Source organism: Pseudophryne corroboree, chromosome 10, assembly GCF_028390025.1.
Source record: "Pseudophryne corroboree isolate aPseCor3 chromosome 10, aPseCor3.hap2, whole genome shotgun sequence".
NCBI classification, from domain to species: Eukaryota; Metazoa; Chordata; class Amphibia; order Anura; family Myobatrachidae; genus Pseudophryne; species Pseudophryne corroboree.
This window is the reverse complement of record NC_086453.1, coordinates 104,935,500-104,962,915: the sequence shown is the minus strand read 5'-3', so window position 1 is coordinate 104,962,915 and position 27,416 is coordinate 104,935,500. Positions and strand designations below refer to the sequence as shown.

At 45.1% G+C, this 27,416-nt stretch overlaps 1 protein-coding gene across 1 annotated transcript in view; it reads left to right on the top strand.

Annotated features, from left to right (window-relative positions):
- The window catches only part of LOC134965221 (myosin-10-like), a 347,571-nt gene that overhangs the window by 266,011 nt on the left and 54,144 nt on the right, over positions 1-27,416 (top strand). Inside the window, exons 9-16 of the mRNA XM_063941726.1 lie at positions 7,854-7,952; positions 11,059-11,202; positions 20,099-20,194; positions 21,685-21,803; positions 21,896-22,048; positions 23,437-23,610; positions 23,745-23,918; positions 25,393-25,507. Of these exons, the coding sequence (XP_063797796.1) occupies positions 7,854-7,952; positions 11,059-11,202; positions 20,099-20,194; positions 21,685-21,803; positions 21,896-22,048; positions 23,437-23,610; positions 23,745-23,918; positions 25,393-25,507 (1,074 nt within the window). The remainder of the gene's footprint in view (positions 1-7,853; positions 7,953-11,058; positions 11,203-20,098; positions 20,195-21,684; positions 21,804-21,895; positions 22,049-23,436; positions 23,611-23,744; positions 23,919-25,392; positions 25,508-27,416) is intronic.

Genomic DNA, 27,416 nt, shown 5'->3' with positions numbered 1-27,416 from the left:
ATTGTTCCACAAAAAAAAAAATACATTTTGGTATTGGATCAAAGGATCACTGTGGTCATTTCCTTATATATTATTACATGGCGTAGACCAATTAGGACTGCTTTCCAAACATCTATTTTACTGTGGCTATTTCCTTATATATTATTACATGGCGTAGACCCATTAGGACTGCTTTCCAAACATCTATTCTACTGTGGCTATTTCCTTATAATAAGAATTTACTTACCGATAATTCTATTTCTCGTAGTCCGTAGTGGATGCTGGGGACTCCGTCAGGACCATGGGGTTTAGCGGCTCCGCAGGAGACAGGGCACAATAATAAAAGCCTTAGGATCAGGTGGTGTGCACTGGCTCCTCCCCCCACGACCCTCCTCCAAGCCTCAGTTAGGACACTGTGCCCGGACGAGCGTGCATAATAAGGAAGGATATTGAATACCGGGTAAGACTCATACCAGCCACACCAATCACACCGTACAACCTGTGATCTGAACCCAGTTAACAGTATGATAACAACGAAGGAGCCTCTGAAAAGATGGCTCACAACAAGAATAACCCGATTTTTGTAACAATAACTATGTACAAGTATTGCAGACAATCCGCACTTGGGATGGGCGCCCAGCATCCACTACGGACTACGAGAAATAGAATTATCGGTAAGTAAATTCTTATTTTCTCTAACGTCCTAAGTGGATGCTGGGGACTCCGTCAGGACCATGGGGATTATACCAAAGCTCCCAAACGGGCGGGAGAGTGCGGATGACTCTGCAGCACCGAATGAGAGAACTCCAGGTCCTCCTCAGTCAGGGTGTACCCCTGACCAAGTAGCAGCTCGGCAAAGTTGTAAAGCCGAGACCCCTCGGGCAGCCGCCCAAGATGAGCCCACTTCCTTGTGGAATGGGCCTTTACTGATTTTGGCTGTGGCAAGCCTGCCACAGAATGTGCAAGCTGAATTGTACTACAAATCCAGCGAGCAATCGTCTGCTTAGAAGCAGGAACACCCATCTTGTTGGGTGCATACAGGCTAAACAGCGAGTCAGATTTTCTGACTCCAGTCGTCCTGGAAACTTATATTTTCAGGGCCCTGACAACGTCAAGTAACTTGGAGTCCTCCAAGTCCCTAGTAGCCGCAGGTACCACAATAGGTTGGTTCATGTGAAAAACAGAAAACACCTTAAGGAGAAATTGAGGACGAGTCCTCAATTCTGCCCTGTCAGAATGAAAAATTAAGTAAGGGCTTTTATATGATAAAGCCGCCCATTCTGACACACGCCTGGCTGAAGCCAGGGCTAATAGAATCTTCACCTTCCATGTGAAATATTTTAATTCCACAGTGGTGAGTGGATCAAACCAATGTGACTTTAGGAAACTCAAAACAACATTGAGATCCCAAGGTGCCACTGGGGGCACAAAAGGAGGCTGTATATGCAGTACCCCTTTTACAAACGTCTGAACTTCAGGCACTGAATCCAGTTCTTTCTGGAAGAATTCGACAGGGTCGAAATTTGAACCTTAATGGACCCTAATTTTAGGCCCATAGACAGTCCTGTTTTCAGGAAATGTAGGAAACGACCCAGTTGGAATTCCTCTGTAGGGACCTTCTTGGCCTCACACCACGCAACACATTTTCGCCAAATGCGGTGAAAATGTTTTGCGGTTACATCCTTCCTGGCTTCGACCAGGGTAGGGATGACTTCATCTGGAATGCCCTTTCAGGATCCGGCGTTCAACTGCCATGCCGTCAAACGCAGCCGCGGTAAGTCTTGGAACAGACAAGGCCCCTGCTGGAGCAGGTCCTCTCTTAAAGGTAGAGGCCACGGTTCTTCCGTGAGCATCTCTTGAAGTTCCGGGTACCAAGTCCTTCTTGACCCATCCGGAACCACGAGTATCGTTCTTACTCATCTCCTTCTTATGATTCTCAGTACTTTTGGTATGAGATGCATAGGAAGGAACACATACCCTGACTGGTACACCCACAGTGTTACCAGAGCGTCCACCGCTATTGCCTGAGGGTCCCTTGACCTGGCGCAGTATCTGTCTAGTTTTTTGTTCAGGCGGGACGCCATCATGTCCACCTTTGGTTTTTCCCAACGGTTTACAATCATGTGGAAGACTTCCCGCTGAAGTCCCCACTCTCCCGGGTGGAGGTTATGCCTGCTGAGGAAGTCTGCTTCCCAGTTTTCCACTCCCGGAATTAACACTGCTGAGAGTGTTATCACATGATTTTTCGCCCAGTGAAGAATCCTTGCAGTTTCTGCCATTTCCCTCCTGCTTCATGTGCCGCCCTGTCTGTTTACGTGGGCGACTGCCGTGATGTTGTCCCACTGGATCAATACCGGCTGACCTTGAAGCAGAGGTCTTGCTAAGCTTAGAGCCTTGTAAATTGCCCTTAGCTCCAGTATATTTATGTGGAGAGAAGTCTCCAGACTTGATCACACTCCCTGGAAATATTTTCCTTGTGTGACTGCTCCCCAGCCACTCAGGCTGGCATCCGTGGTCACCAGGACCCAGTCCTGAATGTCGAATCTGCGGCCCTTTCATAGATGAGCACTCTGCAGCCACCGCAGAAGAAAACACCCTTGTCCTTGGAGACAGGGTTATCCGCTGATGCATCTGAAGATGCGATCCGGACCATTTTCCCAGCAGATTCCACTGAAAGGTTCTTGCGTGAAATCTACCGAATGGGATCGCTTTGTAAGAAACCACCATTTTTCACAGGACCCTTGTGCAATGATGCACTGATACTTTTCCTGGTTTTAGGAGGTTCCTGACTAGCTCGGATAACTCCCTGGCCTTCTTCTCCGGGAGAAAACATCCTTTTCTGGACTGCGTCCAGAATCATTCCTAGGAACATTAGACGTGTCGTCGGAAAAAGCTGCGATTTTGGAATATTTAGAATCCACTCGTGCTGTCGTAGAACTACTTGAGATAGTGCTACTCCGACCGCCAACTGTTCTCTGGACCTTGCCCTTATCAGGAAAGCGTCCATATTTCTTTTAGGAAGAATCATCATTTCGGCCATTACCATGGTAAAGACCCGGGGTGCCGTGGACAATCCAAACGGCAGCGTCTGAACTGATAGTGACAGTTCTGTACCACGAACCTGAGATACCCTTGGTGAGAAGGGCAAAATTTGGACATGTAGGTAAGCGTCCCTGATATCCAGTGACACCATATCGTCCTGGTTCGCTATCACTGCTCTGAGTGACTCCATCTTGATTTGAACCCTTGTATGTAATTGTTCAAATCTTTTAGATCTCACCGAGCCGTTTGGCTTCAGTACCACAATATAGTGTGGAATAATACCCCTTCCCTTGTTGTAGGAGGGGTACTTTGATTATCACCTGCTGGGAATACAGCCTGTGAATTTTTTCCCAATACTGCCTCCCTGTCGGAGGGAGACGTTGGTAAAGCAGACTTCAGGAACTTGTGAGGGGAAGACGTCTCGAACTTCCAATGTACACCTGGGATACTACGTGTAGGATCCAGGAGTCCACTTGCGAGTGAGCCCACTGCGTGCTGAAACTCTTGAGATGACCCCCCACCGCACCTGAGTCCGCTTGTATGGCCCCAGCGTCATGCTGCGGACTTGGCAGAAGCTGTGGAGGACTTCTGTTCCTGGGAATGGGCTGCCTGCTGCAGTCTTCTTCCCTTTCCTCTAACCCTGGGCAGATATGACTGGCCTTTTGCCCGCCTGCCTTTATGGGTACGAAAGGACTGAGACTGAAAAGACTGTGTCCTTTTCTGCTGAGATGTGACTTGGGGTAACAAAAGTGGATTTTCCAGCTGTTGCCATGGCCACCAGGTCCGATGGACCGCCCCTTTATACGGCAATACTTCCATGTGCCGTCTGGAATCTGCATCACCTGACCACTGTCGTGTCTATAAACATCGTCTGGCAGATATGGACATCACATCTACTCTTGATGCCAGAATGCAAATATCCCTCTGCGCATCTCGCATATATAGAAATGCATCCTTAAAATGCTCTATAGTCAATAAAATATTGTTCCTGTCAAGGGTATCAATATTTTCAGTCAGGAAATCCGACCAAGCCCCCCCAGCGCTGCACATCCAGGCTGAGGCGATTGCTGGTCGTAGTATAACACCAGTATGTGTGTATATACTTTTTAGGATATTTTTCAGCATCCTATCAGCTGGCTCCTTGAGGGCGGCCGTATCTGGAGACGGTAACGCCACTTGTTTTTATAAGCGTGTGAGCGCCTTATCCACCCTAAGGTGTGTTTCCCAACTCGCCCTCACTTCTGGCGGGAAAGGGTATACCTCCAATAATTTTCTATCGGAGGAAACCCACGTATCATCACACACTTTAATTTATCTGATTCAGGAAAAACTACAAGTAGATTATTCCCACCCTACATAATACCCTTATTTGTGGTACTTGTAGTATCAGAAATATGTAACACCTCCTTCATTGCCCTTAACATGTAACGTGTGGCCCTAAAGGAAAATACGTTTGTTTCTTCACCGTCGACACTGAAGTCAGTGTCCGTGTCTGTGTCTGTGTCGACCAACTGAGGTAAATGGGCGTTTTTACAAGCCCCTGACGGTGTCTGAGACGCCTGGACAGGTACTAATTTGTTTGCCGGCCGTCTCATGTCGTCAACCGACCTTGCATCGTGTTGACATTATCACGTAATTCCTAAATAAGCCATCCATTCCGGTGTCGACTCCCTAGAGAGTGACATCACCAATACAGGCAATTTGCTCCGCCTCCTCACCAACATCGTCCTCCTACATGTCGACACACACGTACCGACACACAGCACACACACAGGGAATGCTCTGATAGAGGACAGGACCCCACTAGCCCTTTGGGGAGACAGAGGGAGAGTTTGCCAGCACACACCAAAAACGCTATAATTATACAGGGACAACCCCTTATACAAGTGTTTTCCCTTATAGCATTTTCACATATGTAATCATATCGCCAAATAAGTGCCCCCCCTCTCTGTTTTAACCCTGTTTCTGTAGTGCAGTGCAGGGGAGAGCCTGGGAGCCTTCCTCACAGCAGAGCTGAGCAGGAAAATGGCGCCGTGTGCTGAGGAGAATAGGCCCCGCCCCCTAAAACGGCGGGCTCTTCTCCCGGAGTTTGTGAGATCTGGCAGGGGTTAAATACATCCATATAGCCTCAAGGGCTATATGTGATGTATTTTAGCCATAAAAAAGGTATAATACATTGCTGCCCAGGGCGCCCCCCCCAGCGCCCTGCACCCTCAGTGACCGCTGGTATGAAGTGTGCTGACAACAATGGCGCACAGCTGCAGTGCTGTGCGCTACCTTATGAAGACTGAAAGTCTTCTGCCGCCTGTTTCTGGACCTCTGGACCTCTTCAACTTCGGCATCTGCAAGGGGGGTCGGCGGCACGGCTCCGGGACGAACCCCAGGGTGAGACCTGTGTTCCGACTCCCTCTGGAGCTATTGGTGTCCAGTAGCCTAAGAAGCAAATCCATCCTGCACGCAGGTGAGTTTACTTCTCTCCCCTAAGTCCCTCGTAGCAGTGAGCCTGTTGCCAGCAGGACTCACTGAAAATAAAAAACCTAACTTAAACTTTTATTCTAAGCAGCTCAGGAGAGCCACCTAGATTGCACCCTTCTCGGCCGGGCACAAAAATCTAACTGAGGCTTGGAGGAGGGTCGTGGGGGGAGGAGCCAGTGCACACCACCTGATCCTAAGGCTTTTATTATTGTGCCCTGTCTCCTGCGGAGCCGCTAAACCCCATGGTCCTGACGGAGTCCCCAGCATCCACTTAGGACGTTAGAGAAATATTATTACATGGCGTAGACCCGTTAGGACTGCTTTCCAAACATCTATTTTACTGTGGCTATTTCCTTGTATATTATTACATGGCGTAGACCCATTAGGACTGCTTTCCAAACATCTATTTTACTGTGGCTATTTCCTTATATATTACTACATGGCGTAGACCCATTAGGACTGCTTTCCAAACATCTATTTTACTGTGGCTATTTCCTTATATATTATTACATGGCGTAGACCCATTAGGACTGCTTTCCAAACATCTATTTTACTGTGGCTATTTCCTTATATATTATTACATGGCGTAGACCCATTAGGACTGCTTTCCAAACATCTATTTTACTGTGGCTATTTCCTTATATATTATTACATGGCGTAGACCCATTAGGACTGCTATTTTACTGTGGCTATTTCCTTATATATTATTACATGGCGTAGACCCATTAAGACTGCTTTCCAAACATCTATTTTACTGTGGCTATTTCCTTATATATTATTACATGGCGTAGACCCATTAGGACTGCTATTTTACTGTGGCTATTTCCTTATATATTATTACATGGCGTAGACCCATTAGGACTGCTTTCCAAACATCTATTTTACTGTGGCTATTTCCTTATATATTATTACATGGCGTAGACCCATTAGGACTGCTATTTTACTGTGGCTATTTCCTTATATATTATTACATGGCGTAGACCCATTAGGACTGCTTTCCAAACATCTATTTTACTGTGGCTATTTCCTTGTATATTATTATATGGCGTAGACACATTAGGACTGCTATTTTACTGTGGCTATTTCCTTATATATTATTATATGGCGTAGACACATTAGGACTACTTTCCAAACATCTATTTTACTGTGGCTATTTCCTTATATATTATTACATGGCGTAGACCCATTAGGACTGCTTTCCAAACATCTATTTTACTGTGGCTATTTCCTTATATATTATTACATGGCATAGACCCATTAGGACTGCTATTTTACTGTGGCTATTTCCTTATATATTATTATATGGCGTAGACCCATTAAGACTGCTTTCCAAACATCTATTTTACTGTGGCCATTTCCTTATATATTATTATATGGCGTAGACACATTAGGACTGCTATTTTACTGTGGCTATTTCCTTATATATTATTGTATGGCGTAGACACATTAGGACTGCTATTTTATTGTGGCTATTTCCTTTATATATTATTACATGGCGTAGACCCATTAGGACTGCTTTCCAAACATCTATTTTACTGTGGCTATTTCCTTTATATATTATTACATGGCGTAGGCCCATTAGGACTGCTTTCCAAACACTCTTATTTAGCAAACTCTTGCCCTGTGCTCGCTCTTTCGAGGCGTCACTTACTTACAGTGTCTGTGCTGTGAAATACAACCCTGACATTGATCCATAAGTGGCTGTTACAGTACATCACCCAATTTGGCCTTCAGAGCCCAAACAGCTCATTTAAAGTTAGGAGCTAACCAGCTACTGCTTTACACCCAGGGAAATAACAAAATAATAATTTTGCGGTCTAGGGTGGAAAGTGTAAAATGAATAGTCTGATATTGGGATGGAGGTAAGGGGAGACCCGACCAAGCCCAACTCTATTGCAGTGTGATAATACAGCTGGCTAGTATGTTTGTGCAGTGTTTGCCATGCATGCAAACTCCTTTTCACTCCTTGCGATGCAAAGGCCTGCCTGGCTGACAGTGCTTCATCTGGATAAAAGACGCTGTACATCTACCTCTAAAACTACCCCCAGTTAGATGTAGAAGATGCTATTTTGCACCCTGGCAACAATGTTGTAGTGTAGGGGGAAGGGGGGCATTCTTAAATTGCGCAGGCTGATTTAGAGTTGATAGAGAGGAGCGTCCTAGCTAAGCATAGCGTATAAATGAAAGCTGCACTATATCTGTGTCCAGCATACAAATGCAGTCAGTATTTAAACTGCATAAAAACATAAAGAGGTATTTGCACTCATTGCGCTGCAAATATGGTTCGTTCAAAAACTAATGTGCACCCTTTAGTTGGATTTTTTTTCTTCCTATGCCTCCTTAACCACTTTATTTAGATTTACTGGAGAAATCTCGAGCGATCCGCCAAGCTAAAGATGAAAGAACATTCCATATTTTTTACCAACTTTTAGCAGGATCAGGAGAGCATGTAAAAAGTAAGTGTTCATGTTGTATACAGTATTTTTCCCTACGTGTACCAGACACACGGGCCATGTGTAATGATATGGGGGTTATTCAGGTTTGTTAGCAACCAAATAAGCACACTAATGGGCAAAACCATGTGCACTGCAGGTGGGGCAGATGTAACATGTGCAGAGAGAGTTAGATTTGGGTGGGGTGTGTTCAAACTGAAATCTAAATTGCAGTGAATAAAATACAGCAGCCAGTATTTACCCTGCACAGAAACAAAATAACCCACCCAAATCTAAATCTCCCTGCACACGTTACATCGGGATCCTGGCAGTTGAAATACCAAGGCAGAATCCCGACACTGCTCGGAATGCCGGCATCCCTTTTGAGATTACAATCCTGCCACTGCCATCCCAACAGCCTGGATCCCGAACGAGTGACTGCCGGGCCACCAGAGAGGTAAGCTGTTGGTGTGGTGGTGGTGGTGGGGGGTTTAGGTTTAGGCTGCGGGGGGGTGGTTAGGGTTAGGCTGCGGGAAGGGGTTTAGGTTTAGGCTGCATAGAGGTGGGGTTAGTTGTATGCATGCACTGGGAGGATTAGGGTTAGTCTGCGGGGGGTGGTTGGGGTTAGGCTACGGGAAGGGGTTTAGGTTTTGGCTGCATAGAGGGGGGGTTAGTTGTATGCATGCACTGGGAGGATTAGGGTTAGGCTGCGGGGGGGTGGTTGGGGTTCGGCTATGGGAAGGGGGTTTAGGTTTAGGCTGCGGGGAGGGGGGCTAGGTTTAGGCATGCACTGGGAGGGTTAGGGTTAGGCTGCAGGGGAAGGAGGGTTAGGTTTAGGCTGCATGAAGGGAGGGGGGAGTAGGTTTAGCACCACCCGGGAGGGTTAGGGTTAGGCTGCGGGGGAAGGAGGGTTAGGTTTAGACTGCGGTAAGGGAGGGTTTGGGTTAGGGGCGGGAGTGTTAGCATTCTTACTCGACTGGGATTCTAACCATCGGGATGCTGCGGCCGGTCTTATGGCCGCTGGCATCCCCATTGCCAGCATTTCAGCGCCAACGCATTACATCTGCCCCACCTGCAGTGCAACATGGTTTTGCCCATTAGTGTGCTTTTTTGGTTTGCTAACATGTGAATAAGCTCCATATTGTCATATTCAGGACATTTTTGAGAACTTTCATTCAAGTATTAAATGCTTTGAGTAAATCCTGAAACCATGTGACATGTACATGTGTATCATGTACAGTTACAGAATAGAAAAACCTCAATACTGATGCCTTGCACCAATGCGATCTTTTTGCAGCAGACCTTGCGTTAACGTTTCTTATTGTGCACTAATAACATTCTCACCTCCATGACCGCACTGTAAGCTTCCACACCGTATATATTCTATAAAGGTAATAAGCGTTACACTGTGGAAAAGATCCACTGTAGCACATCTGTTCATTCCCTGGGAACCAAGCAGCAGTCAGAGTAAGAGGTGGGCCGGTCACAATCAGCTTTATTGGCCAAGTATACACAAATATACAAGGAATTCACATTCCACATCTCCCCAGAAGTCACATAGAACAGAAAAACACATAAACATAAAACATATATCCATAATTAAGATGCAGTATAATCCACAAACCATAATTAAAACTAACTATCTCAGGTAATCAACAAGGTAACAGTCTGGGGGGAAAAAATCTATTCTTGTGTCCTAACTAGTACTAACTAGTGTTACAGGTTGAGTATCTCTTATCCAAAATGCTTGGGACCAGAGGAATTTTGGATATCGGATTTTTCCGTATTTTGGAATAATTGCATACCATAATGAGATATCATGGTGATGGGACCCAAGTCTAAGCACAGAATGTATTTATGTTTCATATACACCTTATTCACACAGCCTGAAGGTCATTTTACCCAATATTTTTTATAACTTTGTGCATTAAACAAAGTGTGTGTACATTCACACAATTCATTTATGTTGCATATACACCTTATACACACAGCCTGAAGGTCATTTAATACAATATATTTAATAACTTTGTGTATTAAACAAAGTTTGTGTACATTGAGCCATCAAAAAACAAAGGTTTCACTATCTCACTCAGAAAAGTCCGTATTTCGGAATATTCCGTATTTCGTAATATTTGGATATGGGATACTCAACCTGTATATATAGTTGCAGTGGTTTATATGACTATTATACTATTAATTTACACGCAAATTCAGATATTGTCACCTATACATAATACATAGCAGTTTGGCACTGTTGGACCTAGAGGTGTATAGTAACATAGTATCTAAGGTTGAAAAAAAGACAATTGTCCATCGAGTTCAACCTATTTGTAGTCTCCTATGAAGGATTATTTTGTATAAAATTTTGACTGATGTTGATGACTGCCGTTACGTTTTACCCCTCTTTTTTATAATAACCATAGTGCGTGACTATGCCCCGAAACCCTGGATATCCTTATCCATTAGGAATGTATCTAACCCATTCTTAAAGGTGTTGACTGAGTCCGTCATTACAACTCCCTCAGGCAGGGAATTCCAAACACGTATCGTCCTTACCGTAAAAAAGCCTTTACGCCGTATTGTGCGGAATCTCCTCTAACCTGAGCGAGTGTCCACGAGTTCTCTGTGTTGATCTAACCAAAAACAGGTCCTGCGCAAGATCTGTATATTGTCCCCTTATATATTTGTAGATGTTGATCATGTCCCCTCTTAATCTCCTCTTTTCCAGTGTAAACATGCCTAGTCTTGCAAGCCTTTCCTATTATTGCAGCGTCTCCATACCATTAATTAGTTTGGTCGCCCGCCTCTGAACCTTTTCTAGCTCCAGGATATCCTTTTTGTAGTAAGGTGCCCAGAATTGTACACAGTATTCAAGGTGTGGCCTCACAAGTGATTTATATAACGGGCGTATAATACTCTCGTTCCTAGCATCAATTCCCCGTTTTATGCATGCTAATATCTTATTAGCCTTCTTTGCTGCAGTTCTACTCCTAATATTAGTTTTGTTTATAATATTTATGTTGCCCATCAACACTATTTTATATACACTTGTTCTGTTATAATTGTTGCTAAGCACACACTTGTACTGAGCACCGCAGCAGAAAATGTATTCCGGTCATTGTTTTTCCAGCTGACTTGTTACTGGAAGGCTTCAACCAGTATCGCTTTCTGTCAAATGGAAACGTCACCATCCCTGGCCAGCAAGACAAAGAGATCTTCCAGGAGACAATGGAGTCTATGAAAATCATGGGAATTAATCATGAAGAAATCATGTGTAAGTAACGAGCTGTCCCCATTCGATGACAAGTAATGCTGTTATGTACAGGAAGAATGCCTTTGCGTCTTCTGATTTGGGAAAGGCTGCAGTGGACTTATACTGTCCACGTGGCCCACTGGCTAGATTTATGATATTATAGTTCACTGGCCATAAGGATTATATTTCATCAGGAAAGTAGAGTATTTAAAATACGCATATTGGGAGAGATTTATCAAAGCTTGGAGAGAGATCAAGTACAACCAACCAGCTCCTAACTGCAATTTCACAGGATGTGTTTGAAAAATGACAGGAGCTGATTGGTTGGTGCTTTATCTCTCTCCACTTTATCTCTCACCAAGTTTTGATAAATGTCCTCCATGATATTTTGAAATCCCCCCCCCCCCCCCCCCCCAAAAAAAAAAAAATCTCCACTTTCCTTATTGTTTAAATGGTTTTTTCACCCTCATTTACTTTTAGACTGAGGGGAAAAAATATTATAGACACTATTTCTTGGTTTGTGCTTAAACTCCTATAGGAAGTTGTGGTCCTTCTGCCTTCACATACACATCATAAACGCTTTTTATTAACCACTTGGCCAGAACACGTGCACCCACGCCATCCCACTGTGTCCCCCAGTTTTTGACGAGGAGATCCGTTCTGCAGATGGGCATAGTATATTTAAATATTTTAAAAAATACTTTTTAAACTATGTTAAATAAAAATAATTTAAAAAAAAAACAACGGAAAAATCAGTTTTGAAGTGAAAAATCGTCAGTTAAGTGGTTAAGATGCGTAAAATACTTATACTTTATCTACTGTAGGAAAGATCAATAATGAATCAGGAAGCTTTCCATGTAGTCTGTGGGATTGATGCATTGGTGAATGCAAGTCGGTTGGCAAATGTAGCTTGGGTGTTTTTGCACCGCACCTGTGCCGGACCCAAGCATACGCAAGCATGGGTGATGGGGGTGGTAACATGGTGGCATTGCACAAAGGTGAATGTTCAAAGCTGGTGTGCCATCAGAATTGTGCACAGTTTTCAGAATGATCATTTGCTGGTGCACAATGTTGGTGGTGACAGCTAAGAAATGAAGTGTACAAATAAGGGGTGGGGGGTCAGGCCACAGAGATAAATACAAATCTGCATATGGGTGAGTACATGCATATGACATGGGCAAGTTTACGCAATGCAGGAACATATAGCCAACTTGTGTTCAACCCTGTGCCAGCCCCTACACATTCATGTGTTCTGCTAGTCGGAGACAGGCTAACACCTGCACTGTTGGACATATAAGTTACCTGGCCCTGTCAGATTGCTGTGCAATCCCGGCGTCTGGCAATTACTGGATCAAATAAATTAACCGCTGAAAAATGGTCTGAAACAAACCTGTCTGATCCTTGTGATCATCGTTTAGCCAACTGCAGTCAGTGAATGGAGATCAAATGATCACATCCTACAGTGTACAGAGGCACTCCGATTATCGGCCCGTCGCCCCTCTCCTCCTCCTAATCAGCTGCACTATCTGTGATTCAAGATGCAAATCTGTCTCATCATCAAGGGTTTGCAGATATTAAAGGTATAAATAATATGTACTCACATATGGTGCTTTGTGCACTCTGGGGGTGATTCAGGAACGTTACTCACATATGGTGCGTTGTGCATTCTGGGGGTGATTCAGGAACGTTACTCACATATGGTGCTTTGTGCACTTTGGGGGTGATTCAGGATCGTTACTCACATATGGTGCATTGTGCACTCTGGGGGTGATTCAGGATCGTTACTCACATGGTGCATTGTGAACTCTGGGGGTGATTCAGGATCGTTACTCACATATGGTGCATTGTGCACTCTGGGGGTGATTCAGGATTATTACTCGCATATGGTGCATTGTGCACTCTGGGGGTGATTCAGGATCGTTACATATGGTGCATTGTGCACTCTGGGGGTGATTCAGGATCGTTACTCACATATGGTGCATTGTGCACTCTGGGGGTGATTCAGGATTATTACTCACATATGGTGCATTGCATTGTGCACTCTGGGGGTGATTCAGGATCGTTACTCACATATGGTGCATTGTGCACTTTGGGGGTGATTCAGGATCCTTACTCACATATGGTGCATTGTGCACTCTGGGGGTGATTCAGGATCGTTACTCACATATGGTGCATTGTGAACTCGGGGTGATTCAGGAACGTTACTCACATATGGTGCATTGTGAACTCTGGGGGTGATTCAGGATCGTTACTCACATGGTGCATTGTGCACTCTGGGGGTGATTCAGGATCGTTACTCACATATGGTGCATTGTGAACTCTGGGGGTGATTCAGGATCGTTACTCACATATGGTGCATTCTGCACTCTGGGGGTGATTCAGGAACGTTACTCACATATGGTGCATTGTGCACTCTGGGGGTGATTCAGGATCGTTACTCACATATGGTGCATTGTGCACTCTGGGGGTGATTCAAGATCGTTACTCACATATGGTTCATTGTGCACTCTGTGGGTGATTCAGGAACGTTACTCACATATGGTGCATTGTGCACTCTGGGGGTGATTCAGGATCCTTACTCACATATGGTGCATTGTGAACTCTGGGGGTGATTCAGGATCGTTACTCACATATGGTGCATTGTGCACTCTGGGGGTGATTCAGGAACGTTACTCACATATGGTGCATTGTGCACTCTGGGGGTGATTCAGGATCGTTACTCACATATGGTGCCTTGTGCACTCTGGGGGTGATTCAGGATCGTTACATATGGTGCATTGTGCACTCTGGGGTTGATTCAGGATCCTTACTCACATATGGTGCATTGTGCACTCTGGGGGTGATTCAGGGTCATTATTCACATATGGTGCATTGTGCACTCTGGCAGTGATTCAGGATCGTTACTCACATAGGGTGCATTCTGAACTCTGGGGGTGATTCAAGATCGTTACTCACATTTGGTGCATGGTGAACTCTGGGGATGATTCAGGATCGTCACTCACATATGGGGGGTAATTCCAAGTTGATCGCAGCAGTAATTTTGTTAGCAGTTGGGCAAAACCATGTGCAGGGGGGGGCAGATATAACATGCGCAAAGAGAGTTAGATTTGGGTGGGGTGTATTCAAACTGAAATCTAAATTGCAGTGTAAAAATAAAGCAGCCAGTATTTACCCTGCACAGAAACAAAATAACCCACCCAAATCTAACTCTCCCTGCAAATGTTATATCTCTTCCCCCCCCTGCAGTGCACATGGTTTTGCCCAATTGCTAACAAACTTGCTGCTGCGATCAACTCAGAATTACCCCCATGGTGCATTGTGAACTCTGGGGGTGATTCAGGATCATTACTCACATATGGTGCATTGTGCACTCTGGGGGTGATTCAGGATCGTTACTCACGTATGGTGCATTGTGCACTCTGGGGGTAATTCAGGATCGTTACTCACATATGGTGCATTGTGAACTCTGGGGGTGATTCGGGATCGTTACTCTCACATATGGTGCATTGTGCACTCTGGGGGTGATTCAGGATCGTTACTCACATATGGTGCATTGTGCACTCTGGGGGTGATTCAGGATCGTTACTCACATATGGTGCATTGTGAACTCGGGGTGATTCAGGAACGTTACTCACATATGGTGCATTGTGAACTCTGGGGGTGATTCAGGATCGTTACTCACATATGGTGCATTGTGCACTCTGGGGGTGATTCAGGATCGTTACTCACATATGGTGCATTGTGCACTCTGGGGGTGATTCAGGATCGTTACTCACATATGGTGCATTGTGAACTCTGGGGGTGATTCAGGATCGTTACTCACATATGGTGCATTGTGCACTCTGGGGGTGATTCAGGATTATTACTCACATATGGTGCATTGTGCACTCTGGGGGTGATTCAGGATCGTTACTCACATATGGTGCATTGTGCACTCTGGGGGTGATTCAGGATCGTTACATATGGTGCATTGTGCACTCTGGGGGTGATTCAGGATCGTTACTCACATATGGTGCATTGTGAACTCTGGGGGTGATTCGGGATCGTTACTCTCGCATATGGTGCATTGTGAACTCTGGGGGTGATTCAGGATCGTTACTCACATATGGTGCATTGTGAACTCTGGGGGTGATTCAGGATCGTTACTCACATATGTTGCATTGTGCACTCTGGGGGTGATTCAGGATCGTTACTCACATATGGTGCATTGTGCACTCTGGGGGTGATTTAGGAACGTTACTCACATATGGTGCATTGTGAACTCTGGGGGTGATTCAAGATCGTTACTCACATATGGTGCATTGTGCACTCTGGGGGTGATTCAAGATCGTTACTCACATATGGTTCATTGTGCACTCTGTGGGTGATTCAGGAACGTTACTCACATATGGTGCATTGGGCACTCTGTGGGTGATTCAGGAACGTTACTCACATATGGTGCATTGTGAACTCTGGGGGTGATTCAGGATCGTTACTCACATGGTGCATTGTGCACTCTGGGGGTGATTCAGGATCGTTACTCACATATGGTGCATTGTGAACTCTGGGGGTGATTCAGGATCGTTACTCACATATGGTGCATTGTGCACTCTGGGGGTGATTCAGGAACGTTACTCACATATGGTGCATTGTGCACTCTGGGGGTGATTCAGGATCGTTACTCACATATGGTGCATTGTGCACTCTGCGGGTGATTCAAGATCGTTACTCACATATGGTTCATTGTGCACTCTGTGGGTGATTCAGGAACGTTACTCACATATGGTGCATTGTGCACTCTGGGGGTGATTCAGGATCCTTACTCACATATGGTGCATTGTGAACTCTGGGGGTGATTCAGGATCGTTACTCACATATGGTGCATTGTGCACTCTGGGGGTGATTCAGGATCGTTACTCACATATGGTGCATTGTGCACTCTGGGGGTGATTCAGGATCGTTACTCACATATGGTGCATTGTGCACTCTGGGGGTGATTCAGGATCGTTACATATGGTGCATTGTGCACTCTGGGGTTGATTCAGGATCCTTACTCACATATGGTGCATTGTGCACTCTGGGGGTGATTCAGGGTCATTATTCACATATGGTGCATTGTGCACTCTGGCAGTGATTCAGGATCGTTACTCACATATGGTGCATTCTGAACTCTGGGGGTGATTCAAGATCGTTACTCACATTTGGTGCATGGTGAACTCTGGGGATGATTCAGGATCGTCACTCACATATGGGGGGTAATTCCAAGTTGATCGCAGCAGTAATTTTGTTAGCAGTTGGGCAAAACCATGTGCAGGGGGGGGCAGATATAACATGCGCAAAGAGAGTTAGATTTGGGTGGGGTGTATTCAAACTGAAATCTAAATTGCAGTGTAAAAATAAAGCAGCCAGTATTTACCCTGCACAGAAACAAAATAACCCACCCAAATCTAACTCTCCCTGCAAATGTTATATCTCTTCCCCCCCTGCAGTGCACATGGTTTTGCCCAATTGCTAACAAACTTGCTGCTGCGATCAACTCAGAATTACCCCCATGGTGCATTGTGAACTCTGGGGGTGATTCAGGATCATTACTCACATATGGTGCATTGTGCACTCTGGGGGTGATTCAGGATCGTTACTCACGTATGGTGCATTGTGCACTCTGGGGGTAATTCAGGATCGTTACTCACATATGGTGCATTGTGAACTCTGGGGGTGATTCGGGATCGTTACTCTCACATATGGTGCATTGTGCACTCTGGGGGTGATTCAGGATCGTTACTCACATATGGTGCATTGTGCACTCTGGGGGTGATTCAGGATCGTTACTCACATATGGTGCATTGTGAACTCGGGGTGATTCAGGAACGTTACTCACATATGGTGCATTGTGAACTCTGGGGGTGATTCAGGATCGTTACTCACATATGGTGCATTGTGCACTCTGGGGGTGATTCAGGATCGTTACTCACATATGGTGCATTGTGCACTCTGGGGGTGATTCAGGATCGTTACTCACATATGGTGCATTGTGAACTCTGGGGGTGATTCAGGATCGTTACTCACATATGGTGCATTGTGCACTCTGGGGGTGATTCAGGATTATTACTCACATATGGTGCATTGTGCACTCTGGGGGTGATTCAGGATCGTTACTCACATATGGTGCATTGTGCACTCTGGGGGTGATTCAGGATCGTTACATATGGTGCATTGTGCACTCTGGGGGTGATTCAGGATCGTTACTCACATATGGTGCATTGTGCACTCTGGGGGTGATTCAGGATCATTACTCACATATGGTGCATTGTGCACTCTGGGGGTGATTCAGGATCGTTACTCACATATGGTGCATTGTGCACTCTGGGGGTGATTCAGGGTCATTATTCACATATGGTGCATTGTGCACTCTTGCAGTGATTCAGGATTGTTACTCACATATGGTGCATTCTGAACTCTGGGGGTGATTCAGGATCGTTACTCACATTTGGTGCATGGTGAACTCTGGGGATGATTCAGGATCGTTACTCACATATGGGGGGTAATTCCGAGTTGATCGCAGCAGAACTTTGTTAGCAGTTGGGCAAAACCATGTGCACTGCAGGGGGGGCAGATATAACATGTGCAGAGAGAGTTAGATTTGGGTGGGATGTATTCAAACTGAAATCTAAATTGCAGTGTAGAAATAAAGCAGCCAGTATTTACCCTGCACAGAAACAAAATAACCCACCCAAATCTAACTCTCTCTGCAAATGTTATATCTCTTCCCCCCCTGCAGTGCACATGGTTTTGCCCAATTGCTAACAAACTTGCTGCTGCGATCAACTCAGAATTACCCCCATGGTGCATTGTGAACTCTGGGGGTGATTCAGGATCGTTACTCACATATGGTGCATTGTGCACTCTGGGGGTGATTCAGGATCGTTACGTATGGTGCATTGTGCACTCTGGGGGTAATTCAGGATCGTTACTCACATATGGTGCATTGTGAACTCTGGGGGTGATTCGGGATCGTTACTCTCGCATATGGTGCATTGTGAACTCTGAGGGTGATTCAGGAACGTTACTCACATATGGTGCATTGTGCACTCTGGGGGTGATTCAGGATTATTACTCACATATGGTGCATTGTGCACTCTGGGGGTGATTCAGGATTATTACTCACATATGGTGCATTGTGCACTCTGAGGGTGATTCAGGAACGTTACTCACATATGGTGCATTGTGAACTCTGGGGGTGATTCAGGATCGTTACTCACATATGGTGCATTGTGCACTCTGGGGGTGATTCAGGATCGTTACTCACATATGGTGCATTGTGAACTCTGGGGGTGATTCAGGATCGTTACTCACATATGGTGCATTGTGCACTCTGGGGGTGATTCAGGATCGTTACTCACATATGGTGCATTGTGAACTCTGGGGGTGATTCAGGATCGTTACTCACATATGTTGCATTGTGCACTCTGGGGGTGATTCAGGATCGTTACTCACATATGGTGCATTGTGCACTCTGGGGGTGATTTAGGAACGTTACTCACATATGGTGCATTGTGAACTCTGGGGGTGATTCAAGATCGTTACTCACATATGGTGCATTGTGCACTCTGGGGGTGATTCAAGATCGTTACTCACATATGGTTCATTGTGCACTCTGTGGGTGATTCAGGAACGTTACTCACATATGGTGCATTGGGCACTCTGTGGGTGATTCAGGAACGTTACTCACATATGGTGCATTGTGAACTCTGGGGGTGATTCAAGATCGTTACTCACATATGGTGCATTGTGCACTTTGGGGGTGATTCAGGATTGTTACATATGGTGCATTGTGAACTCTGGGGGTGATTCAGGATCGTTTGTGTAAAAGCAGCGATGCTTACATATGGTGATGCAGCCGGAAGTGTCTGGTATAAGAAGATGCCTCCGGCATGTACCGTTTAAGGACGCAGCATCGGAATCATCTGCGACACCATTGGCTGTCTGAGTGACCTGAGGTTACGTAGAGCGGTCACCACAGCTTCATTGCTGAGGCATATCTGGAAGACGTAGATCCTAGCATGGACACTCTCACAAAATGAAGGCGACAGGCTTCTGTTTTGTAAAATGGAGCATTTAGCTGCCCTGTCTTCACCCACAAACGGCTGCAGACTGTCAGTCTACTGCATCCAAGGTTGCAAGACCCGTAATACACATGTGCTGTATGGGTCCAGCGTATGCGCAATATACCGAGCATAGGTACATTGCGTGATTTCTTTTTCATTGCGTCAGGACCTTACTCAGTCTCCCTGTTCCGAAAACAAAACATAACAGCATCTCTAATATATTAAATCATTTGTGGTTTGCTTATTGAAGAAAATGTTGTTAGAAGTTAGCACAGTTTTACATTGAAAGCAAAATTGAACATAGCAAGATGTCCAGATTCCGTAATAATGTAACCATTGCAGAGGAGCCAGTGATGTCTCTTCACTAGGAAATGCACTCCGCCATTGTATATGGTAAAAAGGCTGAATCTTGCCCTGTTTGCATTAATACATTTGTTTAATTAATTGATGAATTATCCCCCTATACAATTTAGTTGATATCTGGTGTTATATAGAAATGTATAGGGGTTACATACATGGGGTTACAGGCGATCCTTCTTGCCTTCTCTTCCTTTTCTTTTTTTTTCTTTCTTTCTCTTCTCTCTTTCTTCTGTTTCATTTCTTTTTATATCTTTTTTTTTTCCTGCAAATTATGGATGTTTCTGTAAATTTTTTTACATTAAGCAGCAAAAACTTTAGGTTATTGATTTGTAATATTATGCATTTAATCATTATTGCAGTTATAATATTGCTGTTGTAAATTAATATGTTTAAAACTCAAATAAAAACATTTTTGAAAAAAAATAATAATTAATTGATGAATTATTTATTTCCGTCTCTCTCCTTTCATCCAGCTATGCTGAGGATGGCTTCAGCTGTTCTTCAGTTTGGTAATATCATTTTTCGGAAGGAGAGGAACACAGACCAAGCCTCCATGCCAGATAACACAGGTGTGTATTGTCCCCCAACATAGTGACTCCTGTAAGATTCAGCTTTCTCGATCTACTAGAATCTGTCATAGTAATTAATGCTAGCTGTATGCACATATGCAGGTGTCCTCAAAAGTCATCCAAATATATGAAGTTTATCCAGTATTAACATACAACTTGGTAATTAACTAAGTTTCCATATCTTGACTGCAGGAAACATTTTGATGCTGTGTCTTCCGCACTTTTTTTATTCTACACTCTTCTGATTTACACTACCTACTGTGGTTTCCGCAGGGCGTCTTACTGTATAATGAGTGGTCAATGGGCCTAATTCAGAGATGTACAGAATACATGGTTTACGTACATCTCCGATGGTTGTTGTTGATCTGCACATATATACAGGATCTGAGTCTGCAACGACGTCCGCAGTGCTCCCTAAGTTGTAGCATGATAGGCTGCGGCCATTTGGGGGCGGGGAAGGGGTGGTGACAACAGGCGTTTCAGACAATAGGGCATGTTGGCCCCATTTTGTGGGTGTGCTGAAGCCATCCTTAGAAGCAGCTTCACTGTCTTCAGTAGTGGGAAGTACCGGATTATCCTGAGTAACCTGAGAGTTACTCAGATGACCGATCTACTCGCAGATGATCTGATGCTTCATCCTCAGAGGCAACAGCGGGTCACCTCCTGGGCATTAGCATATTTTAACACAGCCACTGGGTGCGATTTTATCATATGCGGAATTGCTAATGTTAACAAGTGAAGTTGCCACCAAAAAATGAAAAGAGATGCCCACCAGAGCCATCGCAAACTCATTCGCAATTGCGTACACATTCGCAGACCACATAAACATGAGGAACATCGGGGCTAAGGGTTCGTCTGTGACTATGCAGACTGGACACAGCATTAGCAGCACAGGCTGTATGGTTATGCATGTCCAAGCTTGCAGCCATCAGCAGATACACGCCCCAAAAATGGCCAAGACACGCCTGCGTTTTCCCAACTACCCCTCACAAACTCCCTGTTACCACCTCCAAACGATCACTTCCTATCAGTCACTCCGCCTCTAAAGACTCATTGCGAGCGCCATTGAACTGACACCTTTGCATTGCTATCGCAGCACATGTCGATAATCCCCCCATTGTGGGGAATAATCGTCCATTGCGTACAAACATGAAATAGGCCCAAAGACGGCTACTGCCTCCATCTCTTAATCAGGCTCAATGTTCTTCATTGCCTGACAAAATACTTTTCAACCTACAAAACCAGGTAGACATATTTATGTTTATGGCTCACTGAACTGAAGTGAGTTAAAGCTGTTCCTCTGCTGGGTTCTTATGAGGAGATTACTGATAGATTTATTATTAAACCTCCCAAGTAATAATGGCTTGGAAGGACATTGCTGCGTGATCAGGTGATCATTACCGCGCTGGAGCTAGTTCTATATGCTGCGTCGTTATTTTGTATTTAAATTGTTCCTAATGTAACTACTCCAATGTCCTGTGTTTCTCTAGCTGCACAGAAACTATGCCATCTTTTGGGACTGAATGTCACAGAGTTCACCCGTGCCATCCTGATGCCAAAGATTAAAGTTGGGCGTGACTATGTCCAGAAGGCACAAACTAAAGAACAGGTGACAACTCCGATAACAACCTAGTGAGTTTGGGCAAATTCCTGATTGCAGCTTGGTAATTGATCCAGATTTCTCAATTTCCCCTTATGCAGGCCGATTTTGCTATCGAGGCACTTGCGAAGGCTTCCTATGAAAGGCTATTCCGCTGGCTGGTCCATCGCATTAACCGAGCTCTGGACAGGACCAAAAGACAAGGTGCATCGTTCATAGGAATCCTGGACATAGCTGGTTTTGAAATCTTTGAGGTGAATACCATGATTTGGGTGATATATTTAATAAAACATTTATAATTCTGATTTTACCAGCAACATCTGAAAGTGGTCTATTTATATTGGCATCATTTTGCTGTTGCAATAGGAGATTTGTGAGGGCTGATGGTGGATGGTGGACAGTTGCCCTCACAGATCCCTCTTCATTGTGTAAGATAAGAGCCAGTACAGGAGAGGAATGCTGATTGGTGGAGCCTTATTAGCGCACAAACATCCTTAGGCAATGTGTCTGTTTTGAACCCTAGCCACTTCATCTGGCCATTGGCGACAGTGTCACCTGCGTATACTGCAGGCTGATGCATACATATGATTATTTACCATTCCAACACAATGCCCACAGTTTCATATAGCAGATCAACAGAGTGCCAAGTTATATACTGTCACTCACTGGCTGCTGTGTCCTGTACTGCTGACGGTGGGGTGTAACTAGCTGGCAGAATGGCTAGGGCTGGGTAGAATGAAGACCCTGGTTTAGAGAAGGTACTTGGCCACCCATGCTGAGAATAAGCAAGCCATGCAGTGTTCCTACTTCCATGCTGGGGGAAAAGGGTGTCAGAGCAGGGTTAGGTATGGTATGCTGGTGGCCACAGAGAGCCATAAGTAACATTGCAGTTGCGCTGACTTCACTCCCTCATCTTAGTAACTCCTGCTTTGTTAGGCTAGGATTGCTGGCACAGTAAATCCATCCATGCAATCAGCGTATCAGCTGTAACTGTCCCCAGCTACATTCATGTATACAATATATGTGTATAGTGTGTTCCCCAGCATTGGCTTCAGTTGCGTACAGCCACAACGCTGAGTACGTGGTACTATTTTTTTTGCGCTCGCCACAGGTTCTATTCCCACGAGTGGGAATAGCCCCTGTTAACCAGGATTCCGGCTGGTGGCATTGTGAGTGTTCGGGATCCGGGCATTGGTATGCTGACCGCCGGGATCCTGGGCACCCACAAAGTAACTGCATCCAGTTCCTACCAGTGTTCACTAGGAACGGCATGTATTTGATGGTGAACTCATGCTCCACTGGGCTCCCTATTCCAATCACCGCGCAGTTTAAGAATGACACACAAACATCTTTTGCTCGCCAGGAACCATAAGTTTACGCCATAATAGTAAAAATAAAGGTTCAATACAAATGCAGCTAGTTTTGGGTGTTCTTTTCATACTCTGGGCCGGATGTAATTACTTCCGAGTTCGTATGGCATCCCACACAGCCGCCAGATTCGGGTGTTCTTACATCCCCATTGAGACAGGGGGTCTCAAATAGCGCAATTGTGCCATTAGAGCTTGGCTAGATTTGTGTAAAGCTTTGTTTATGTCTAAATCATTTTCCGGTGGTATATAGTTTCCTCTTCGTTCATTTACAGCTGAATTCATTTGAACAGTTATGTATTAATTACACAAATGAGAAATTGCAGCAGCTCTTCAACCACACCATGTTCATTCTGGAGCAAGAGGAATACCAGCGCGAGGGGATCGAGTGGAACTTTATTGACTTTGGTCTGGATTTGCAGCCTTGTATTGATCTAATTGAGAGACTGGTAAGAAGGACATTCTCAGCGGGCGTACATTTTTACCAGATTCTGGCCGTAGGGTAGTGTAAATGCCTCTGGAAGACATGATCTCTTGTGTCGGTCAATCTACATTGTACACCATGATCTCTTCTCTCGCTCAGGCAAATCCTCCAGGTGTTCTGTCCCTACTAGATGAGGAGTGCTGGTTCCCCAAAGCCACTGATAAAAGTTTTGTGGAGAAGGTAATCCAAGAACTCGGCACTCACCCTAAATTCCAGAAACCCAGACAGCTGCGAGACAAGGCTGATTTGTGCATAATCCATTATGCTGGAAAGGTGAGTGACATCATTCTTCTTTGTTAACTAAATAGAATTAGACTTTATTCTGGCCATACTAATTGATTACTACAGAACAGAAAAGCACGTCTTAAATTGTAGTGTGGTACACAAACAGTAAACCGATATTTGCAGTATTGACATTTGCATGTGTAGTCATCAGTACACAACTTACCCACTAGTGTGCGGAATGTTATACAGTTTGCAGGAGCAATTGAATCTAGCAGTTCTGTAGAGCAGGGATGGTAAATGAAGGGAGTAAGCGTCAGATGGAAGGCAAAGTGACACTAGGGGGCAGGGGCGCCAGAACGTGGTGTTGTTGGGGGGGGGGGGGCATATATAAAAATTAATTTTGGCGCTCCCCACCCCACGCGGGGAGCACTTACCCCCAGATCACCGCGGAGAATCTGATTCAAAACTCTGGTGCCGCAGCGTGCTGCCCCGTGTCCTCCTGTCCTAGCCGACTCTCAGATGCACTACTGGGAGGAGGCGTGGCCATGCTGAGCCTGCTGGGACATCCCCGCCTCCTACCAGTAATGCCTCTGTAAAGAGCCGGCTGGACAGAACACGGGGCAGTACCCTGCGGCGCCGGAGTTTTGAAGTCACAGTCTCCGCGATGATCTGGGGGGGGGGGGGGGGGTGTAAGCGCTCTCCCTCCCCACACCTGCACCTCGGTCATGTTTGGAGGGGGGGTGGGGGCATGCTGCCCCCTTGCCCCCCATTCCGATGCCTACGCTATGGGTTGTTAGTAAGGAGTGGGTTGTCAAAGCTACTGATCCAGTGGCGTCACTAGGGGGGGATGCAGCGCAGACTGCAATTGGTGACACCATCCACAGGGGTGACACTAATATTTCTCCCTGTGCTCGCGTCATCTATATAATGAGGCTGGATGCCACCATAGGAGAGGCTGGATGCTGCTCCTGGAGAGGTGAGAACGGGGACATAGTCACACCCCTAAAATGTCATACACCAGGGGGTGTGGTATCGTGGACACAAGGCCAACCCTAGTGATGCCATTGCACCAATCATAGCTTTTAAAATGGCAATCGGGATAAATAGTAAACTAGGGTTGTGTAGCATTTATCTCATTGTCATTTTAAAACTCTCGGTCATAGTTGCCGATGACCATCGGCTTTGACAACCCATGTCATAGTAAATATACCCCTAGGAGTCCAGGCAACTTTGAATTAAGGTAAAGAAGACAGAATTACCTGTAAATGGGAACAATAAAGACACATGCATAGAAGTATAGATGTGATTGTTGCTTTTTTGGGGATGCAAAAAACAACCTATAATTTAGGTTCAGGTGTCTTTAAATTACCATCTAAATAATCAGTCCCTGATGAAGCCATGAGAACGATGATTTTACAGAAGATGGAATGGCTTAATTGCCTGGGACAAATTTGTTATGCCATTGCTATGGACTGTAAAATAGAGGAGTACTGAATGTTAAAATGTTCTTGGCTACTGATAGGTGGATTACAAAGCGGATGAATGGCTCATGAAGAACATGGATCCTTTGAATGACAATATTGCAACTCTTCTTCATCAGAGCACAGACAAATTCACTGCAGAGCTCTGGAAAGATGGTGAGTGCAAGATGAGTATGTCGAGCAGTGTACGTGATACTAAGGCATTTAGCTCTGTCATGGAATATAGTATGGTAGAGACACAGATGATGTTTGAACCCTGGGAGGTAGGGAAACAAAAGATCTGTCGTCTACTCCTCCTCATGGCCCCATTTCCCTAATATTCCTTTGTTTTGTCCAGTGCTCTGAGTAGGCGGTAGGCACAGGGCCTTTGCCCTTGTTTTTATAGTTTTTGATTTTTTCTTTATTTTTTTCTTGTGCTTTCTTATCTTGATGGTCATTTTCCCTGTAGCCTTCAAATTGACTTGGCGGGTCTGTGAGCTGGCAATTCTTTCCCATTGGGTGTCTCTACCAGTTCTTCAATTAGTTTATCTTTATACTATTCCCTCATTCTAACCTGAGGTTGTTTGGTTCTCACGTCTGTCAGGAGCTTGTGATGCCATCCTTGGTCCCTAACAACCCTTAATATGTATGCATCACTCCTTGCATGTGATGGCTTGTCCTGTGCAACAGGATTTCCATCACTCATAGGCCCATAATATGGGTGCCATAGGGATGTACAGTAGTGCTTCATTTTTGTCAATCTGCCTCTGGGACAGGTTCCTGTTCTCTGGTGTGGGTACCGATTTTCTCTGAGCTTATACAAACGGAACATGGAGAACTGCCCTGCTATGGGCATAAAAAGTAGACACTGACATCACAGCAAGGGCTGCTTTTGGTAGGAATATCCTCCATACAGATTCATTCTTTGGGGAGTATCAAATTAGCGCCGTTATTTTCGCCTAGGCAAAAAACTGAGCTTTTCGCTATTTTTAGGGCGAATGGGGATTTGCCCTATGCAATAGCAGGGCCGAATTTTCATCTAGGTGAAAAATGCGTCAGGGGCGGAAAACGCCGAAAACGCGGGCCATTTTTTATGATTTTGAAGCATTTTTCACCAGTGCCTTTTCACTTACAAAAATAGGTGAAAAGGCATTGGCAAAAATGCCTTCAAAATGGACGAAAACGGCCCTATTTGAATACTCGGGCGAATTCATTAGCTCCGAAATGATCGGAGCTATTTGTATACCCCCCTTACGCTTTCCTCCTGTCTCAGTGAGAGTGCCACTATCTGTGCTCCCCTACAGCTCAAGGAAAAAAGGCTTGTCCTCTTGATAAGCAGGCAATCACTTAACCAAGGTTGGATGTGCCCCCATTCACAGCGGGGCTGATTGAGAGGTGGATGCAGCAGCTGTGCAAAATAATGTAAAAGCCGAAGGAGGCGTCTTAAGTATAACGATGCTCACTGCAGGTTCTGTGACCCGTTGCTGTGTCCAAAGCGGCAGCATTGTAACATCTGCGTGACCACTGAACATCTGAGTAACCCTCGGGTTACAGTATGTCTGGCAAAATCACATTGTCATGGCCAGGGAAGCTGCGTCCTAGGATGCAGCCACTGGCTTTGGCACGCCCTCAGAAAATGGCTGCTGACACACCCCATTTTTTGGAACGCCCCCAGTGGCTGCCCCCAAACACCAGCAGCATTTCAATCATCTTGCCGCTTTTTCGAGCACTGCGATCGTTGTCACAGGATCAGATCTGCCCATGCGTAAATCAAAGATTTAAATAAAGATCAGATTTGTGTAACTCGCTGAATCAGGCCCCGTATTAGCTGTAGCGGGACAACTGACTTATTCTGCTGGCGTAACTGAAGGATTGAATGTATAAATGAGAAATCAGCTACTTAAAGCAATGATTGTTAACTAACAAGCATAGTGAATTGAAGCTCTGTTGTTATGAATGTCCTTTAAGGAAATGAAAGAAAAGCTGATACATAACACTATTCATGAACGTTCTTTTGTTTGTAAATACTTGGATGAGAATTGGCGTGTATCAATATGGTTGCTAAAATTTGGTATAACGGAAACAA